At 32.3% G+C, this 7,115-nt stretch overlaps 1 protein-coding gene across 1 annotated transcript; it reads right to left on the reverse strand.

Annotated features, from left to right (window-relative positions):
- Positions 1 to 819: 819 nt before the first annotated feature.
- On the reverse strand, positions 820 to 3,780 carry LOC143082722 (toll-like receptor 4). The gene has a single exon (XM_076258552.1). The coding sequence runs from the start codon at positions 3,597 to 3,599 to the stop codon at positions 1,038 to 1,040; it is 2,562 nt and encodes an 853-aa protein (XP_076114667.1). The 5' UTR covers positions 3,600 to 3,780; the 3' UTR covers positions 820 to 1,037.
- Positions 3,781 to 7,115: the final 3,335 nt, after the last annotated feature.

The following is a 7,115-nucleotide window of genomic DNA, read 5'->3' on the forward strand; positions in this document are numbered from 1 at the left end:
TCATTTTAAGATGCATTATTTGTATATAATCAAATATAGAAATTATTCATGTTAAATTGATATATTTATATTTGAATTCTTCTTCAATAGATCTAGTTATTATGACAGATCTGCCATTATCAGGGGTCCAACTGTCAATTTAATGTTAAAGTCTTTAACTTTGATATACTAAGCATATCTCCGATACTTTTATGTTTGCTATACGCAACTATTGCAGATATGCTTAGTAGATATCATAAAATTGACAGTTGGACCCTGATGATGGCAGATCTGTCATAATAACTTGATCTATTGAAGAAGAATTAAAATACAAATATATCAATATAAACATGAATAATTTTCATATTTGATTATATTCAAATAACGCATCTTAAAATGATCATCCCAAGCTTAACTGCCGAAAAACGAAATTAGTAGTGTCGGGTCTTATCATGCAATATGGGATGCGTGGTTGCATGGGTGTTTTATTATAACAAAATTAAATCTTAAGACGCCCTTTAGGCGTTAGTAAGACATAATAATGCTTCTTGTTACCGGCCCCAGGTTTCACAAATCCCTCTTTTGATACCGAACGACACTATTGTTTTTTGTTGGTAGTGATTAAACATGTACAAGAAATATAATAAAGTAATTTTAAGAACTATGTTTGAAGAACTGTGGAAGCTTATAAACAAACTAATAGGAGCATATATTAAAGATTTTTTTTTTGCATTAACGATGGTCTTAAGATTGGCAACCAAAACTATTAGGGTTAATCCCAATGGTCACAATTCACAACTACAACAAATCAAATCAAATGATTGTTTTTTTTTTTTATTATTTACAAAATATTTTCAGTATCAACAAACTGTTCAAATTTTAATTAAATATTTCTGTCACTGACAAATGTAAAATAAATGTTCTACTCTGTTCGCGTTAGTCTATGCGTGGAATTTAGGTGTAAGATAATTTTCTGTACCTGTTTCTCTCCGAAAGAAGGTGGAGGATCTTACGCTTTTTCACTTTTTTGCAATATTTTGAAATGTTTCGGTACTATGTTATTCTAATGCCGTAATAAGCTGTTGCCAAAATACTACATCCCCTTGCTCGTCGTTTGGGAATTCTATGTACGATTGGGATTGAACAACCTCCAAGATTTGCAAAGGAAAATCACGAGCAGATATTTGCTCAAAGACCACAAGGAAAAGTACATTTTCGTTATTGCGTTCGTAAATACTCTCCATTCTCGCCATATTAAACTCAAACATACACCAGTACGATGTCAGGTAATGGTAAGTCATAATGACAACAGTTTTTCGACTATTGTGAATAGCGGAAGTAATGTTAGTTGCTATATCATTTCCGGGTAAAAAGTTTCTCTTATGTAAGCATAGGCGAATATCATTTTCTTTTTCCAGTGTTTGAAGTAACTGTGTGTGAACAAATGATTGATCTTCGTCTGCATAAGACACGAAGGCGTCATACATATATTCATTTGTATCTTTGTCGATTTGTGGTATTTTACTTCGAGATCTTATTTTCACCATATAATACAAATACCTTAGCTTCCATCGAAATCGGTAGCAAATACCCATGATCATAACTATTATGAAAAGTAGAATTGTTACAACTAGTCCATAAGTAAGAACTTCATAAGATGTACAATCTTTTTCCAATTTTTTGTAGAGTTCGGGAATATTTTCCATGAGAACACGTTTTCCTGTTGATAATTGACAGAAGTAATGATTTTTATCAACAATATGTACACTTGTACTTTCCATCCAATCTATAAAACTTTTGGAATTGCATGTGCATACCAGTTTGTTCTCAAACATATATATAGACAGGTTGTTCCCCTTGTCAACTAGAGAATTAATCTCGACAATAGTATGGCTATCGAGAAATGTTATAAAGTTATTTCTTAAATCTAAGTATGACAGCTTTATCAAATGTGATAATTGAAAGTCAATATTTTCGATAAAATTGTCACTAAGGTCCAGAAATTCCATTTTTCTTTGAGACTTAAATATCAGTTTAGGTAATTTTGATATTCTGTTTTGAGATAAATCAAGTGTCATTAAATTAAGCAAGTGTTGGAATGTGTTTCCATGACTATCAGATGGTAAAGCCAGTCCTAGTAGATTATTTCTTAATGACAGCTTTTTCAACATGTTGAAGTCTGGACTGAAGAAAAATGTTGACACGTTCGAGCACATATTTGAAGATAGATCTAGGTATCTCAAATTCGTTACATTTCTTAAGGGGCCAATCCAACGTGTCAAAATATTGTCACTCAGGTCAACACTTTCTAACGTATTTTCTGATAAGTCTATTTCCGTTATGTTATATTTTGATCCACTAGACCTTAAAATTAATGTCTTAAGATTGTAAGGTATGGGTATGATCATCCTACCAAATTTATCCTGTTCAAAAAACATTTGTTTAGATTTCGAATCATGAAAAACATTATAGCTTTCATCAGTGTGCCAAGTACACACAAGATCTAAATTGCATTTTTCAGCGTTTTGATCTTCCATGTGAAATGAAAACATGCCGGATGCATCTACAGTTTCTAATGACAACCAAAGTAAGTCGTACATGTAATGTCCTAGGGAAAACATGTTGTCTTTTACTGATAAAAAGATCAATGTCCTGGGGAAAAACTTCATAGCACCACGTTCTACTTGCTGAAGACGGTTACTGTCCATATGAAGCTCTTGGATTGATGTGTTATGCAGATGCATTATATGGGTGGTCTGCAAATATGTATTCATGTCGAAAACTTTATGGATTTTGTTGACTTTTAAAATTTTGATTGCGGAAAACTGAAGGTCGGCTGTTACGTTTTCTAACACCTGAAATTTTAGGCATGTATTTTCTGATAAATCAAGGAAGGTAATATTTTTCATCATATTAAAAGCTCCTCTCTGCAAGGATCTAATTTTGCACTTAGCTAAACTAATATTTCGAACGTGCGGTACATTTTGGAATGTATGTGGTGTTAAAAATGGCGCTGAACAATGTCCTGTCAATCCAGAAAAATCCAGAAGCTTTAGCCTTTTGAGATCACCGAACTGTCTATTCAGAATAGTTGTTTTTTTAAACACAAAATCCATTTCCAAAATTTCCAATCGAACCAAAGATGATATGTCTGGTTGATATTCATCATAAAAATTTCCTTTCAAATTTAGAGAGACCAAGTTTTGTAACTTGACGCTCCATTGATGTGTAAAACTAATCTCACTCAGGTTGTTATATTGGAGGTCGAGTTCTTTTAACTGTTCTAACCCGATAAAAGATGATGGCGAAAGTGTGTTTATTCTATTGAAAGAAAGATCCAACGATCGCAAAAGTCTGTTATCAAAAAAGATACCATCGTTAATCAGCTCCAATCTATTCATTCGCAGTGTAAGTTTCACAATTGTATTCGGAAACTTCCATATTTGTGTCATATTGAGTTCTGAACAATCTGCAGAGTAAAGAGATGATCCCTGGTCTCTTTTACACTGACATCTCTGATAGAACTCGCACGGTTTAAATAATGTATACATTGCAATTGTTGAAACTGAACAACAAAGTGTTCCGAATGTAAGAAATAGTAAATATAACAACCGTATCATGGCTATTCAATATAAATCGTATTAATTAGATTTCTCAACGTTGATTTTGGTGAAGATTAAGTGACGGGGTTATCATATAGAAATACCAGAACTTTACTTCAATCTCCAATTCAAATACTTCCCTCTTAAACACATATGTATTTAAATGTCAACTCTTTGAAAATATGGAATATGAGTTGTGACTACACGTGATATTAAGATTGTGATACAATACTTTTACTTTTACTTCATTATTTCCTTGTCATTGATTGAACATCAATCAATAACGTAAAGAGAAATATAAAAAACCTTATGACTGCATATATAAATTTTTAATAATAATTTGTTCCTGCTATTACTGCGTTTTATAAATGCACATTCCTTCTTTACTTCCTACAAAAAAGTAAATATTGTTGCAAGTTAATTTGTTGTACAGGAAATTTCATTGCATAATATTGTGCAGCTTAATTAAGCACTACATAAATTGAATACAATGTAGTATTATTTTACAAATGTATTCATAATCCAAAGCCATTAAAGGAATCAGATAAATGATATTTGGCATTTATCAATTTTTTTAAAGCAGTAAATTTTTGATTTTTAGATTGATTGATTAATTGGTGTTTAACGCCTCTTTCAGCACTATTGTGATAATTCGTGGCGGTCAGCTTTGTGGATGTAGGAAGACGTAGTGCCTAGAGAGAACTAAAGGCCACCAAAGACCTCCGCTAAAAAAAATAATCTAGTAAATTAAAAAAAGAGTCGAACAAAGCTGCTACGTGTGAGATTCGAACTCGCAACTTCAGCGTGACATGCAAATGATAACAGTAGTTCAAATACCTAGACAACTCATCTACTGGGGCCCCATGCCTAAGTAAATTGTCTTGAAGAAAACTACTCAATTGTCTTTAGCATTAAACTCTCATTATGCACCAAGTCAGGAATAGACTGTTGTTATCCATCGTCGTTATCCATTCGTTTAATGTGCTTGAGCTTTTGATTTAGCCATGTGATTACAGACTTGAGTTCGGTATTTTATTGTTATTTTACTTTTGAACACCCAAAGAAATTTCAAAGTCTTCGTAAATGTGTTCAAAGTTGTTTGACTTGACTTGATTGAGGCGTAGCCATACATTATTTTGCATATTTGCTAAGATGAGAATGATCTATCAAAACATATTTGGACGTGTCGCAGTTGCATGATACTCAAAACAATATATATTAATGTTAAATGTTTGTATTTGTGTGTGTGTGTGTGTGTGTTAGTAGAATGTTTTATAAAAGATAAACTGTTAGATAGGTTTAAGATTTAGAAAACAAACGGTTGATGTACATGTATCACTCCTACATGCGTGTATATATCATATAGGAACCTCCGTTTTAATTTTGTTTTTCTATTGTGTCATAGATCAAAACTGATTGGTTCAGTGTATGTTTACTTGTTTGTGTTTTAATGTCTTTTTGATCGAGTTAAGCCATTTAAGTTAATATTTTATCATGTTTATATTGTGTCTTTTTATGGGGTAATGTTTAACTGCTGTCTGAGGTTAGGATAAAGGTTGGCGTCTGTTTAAGCGTTAAAACCCGATGCATTTTGTTCACCTGTCCTTAGTCAGGATCCTGCTGTTGAGTGGTTGTCGTTTGTTGGTGTGATCCATATGTGTTCTTATTTAGACTAGACTGTTGGTTTTGCTGTTTGAAGTGTTTGACACTTGTCATTTTTGGTCCTTTATATTTCGCTTTTCGGTGTGAGCCGAGGCACCGTGTTGAATGCCGCACTTTGACCTATAATTATTAACATGGTATTCATTGTGACCTGGATGGAGAGTTGTATCATAATCATTCATACCACATTTTTTTTTATTGATATGTGAACATTTTGTTCAGTATAATACTTTTCAATAAACAAAAATACGCACTGGTACAATCTATTCTCTGTATATCAACATATAAATGATTTTGTTTAACTAAACATACGACCTTTAAATAAGAGGAAGTATTTATTGTTCTTCCAATCACGGCACTCCATAATTCAACCTCATCAACATCGAGCCCAAAAAAATAAAATAATAGTAATTATTATTTTTTTTTAATGGTCGAATAGCAGGAATTAACTGTCAGTATTTGAAGTCATCAGAACACTTCCCTATGAACATGTTAGTGTTCCAAGTGGTTAATTAAAATAATAGTTTTTGTGCTTTCTACTATTGTGATTATATAAGCTGAAATTGTATATTCACAAATAAAGTAACGAATCAGCTTTAAAGTATATCTGTTTAAAAAAGATAAGCTATTAGTCTACTTGTCGCCACAGAAACGTATATAATAACGCAGTCAGTATATACGTTATGAAAGCTACATGGAATATTAAAATCATATGTAACACTTTTATTCAGAATGGGAAAATCTTAGTTTTAGATAATTATAATGAACAAAATGTAAACAACACTCAATAAATCTCACTCAAAGCCGTGTGTTCGTAAGCCAATGATATATAACAGCCAAAACAGTTAAAGGGCTATATACGAACCTAAAAAGGACTTACAAATAGCCAAATTCATCTAAGTTCTAAGGAAAATGAAAACATAGCTTCATTTTTTTTTTCTTTTTTTATTAAATAAGGATTTTTTATTGTTTATGTGTTTGTCTACAATGATTTAAACGAAAGGCGAACAATTTAAAAAAAAAACTCATTCAAAACTAGAATTAAAAAAAAAACCTGCTCCATTGCAAGAAACGGAAAGAGACCAATCAAAAGTTTACAATTGTCCGTCAAATTCAAATTTTATTCAAATTTTATAAAAAAAAATTAAGCAACAACTCGCTATCAGGGAAATCGTTTTAGAAAACCCTAGTAGCGCATACGAACTGTGAGATATATAATGCATGTATAGGTATTGCACGTGAATGCTTGTTAGTTTTTTTAAATTCTAAAAATCTCTTGAACTATAGTTCTTATGCGTGGTTAATCTTCGGTCTATAGCGTACAGAATGGAATGAAAGACACATTTTGCAAGTGGTACAAGTTAATCACGCGGATATATTATCATTGTTTGAAGTACATTTTTAGTATTTTGTATGCAAAAGAGGGGCGGATGATACCAGATGGACATTCAAACTGATAGATCGAAAATTAACTGAGAACGCCATGGCTAAAAGCGAAAAGGACAGAAAAATATAGTACACAAGACAAAACATAGAAAACTAAAGACTAAGCAACACGAACTCCACCAAAAACTGGTGATTATATCAGGTGCTCCGGAAGGGTAAGCAACTATTGTTCCACATCTGGCACCCGTCGTTTCGATCATGTTATTACAAATCCGGTAAATAGTCTTTAGGTCACATTGATTGATAGGGAACAGGATTATAGTCATTACATAATGAATATATCCAATATCATATGTGATACGGATATTCCATAACGGTCAACCATCTCGTGATGGCGTCCGTAAAATTTACGAAGGGATGATTTCAACTTCACCATTTAGATCTCTTGGTTTAATAGCTTCCTTTTGTGCAGCAACCCTCTACTAA

The sequence above is a fragment of the Mytilus galloprovincialis genome, chromosome 7, assembly GCF_965363235.1.
Source record: "Mytilus galloprovincialis chromosome 7, xbMytGall1.hap1.1, whole genome shotgun sequence".
Taxonomy (NCBI): domain Eukaryota; kingdom Metazoa; phylum Mollusca; class Bivalvia; order Mytilida; family Mytilidae; genus Mytilus; species Mytilus galloprovincialis.

Coding starts and splice junctions, on each gene's coding strand:
- LOC143082722 (XM_076258552.1), bottom strand. CDS start 3,599: ATGATACGGTTGTTATATTTACTATTTCTTACATTCGGAACACTTTGT.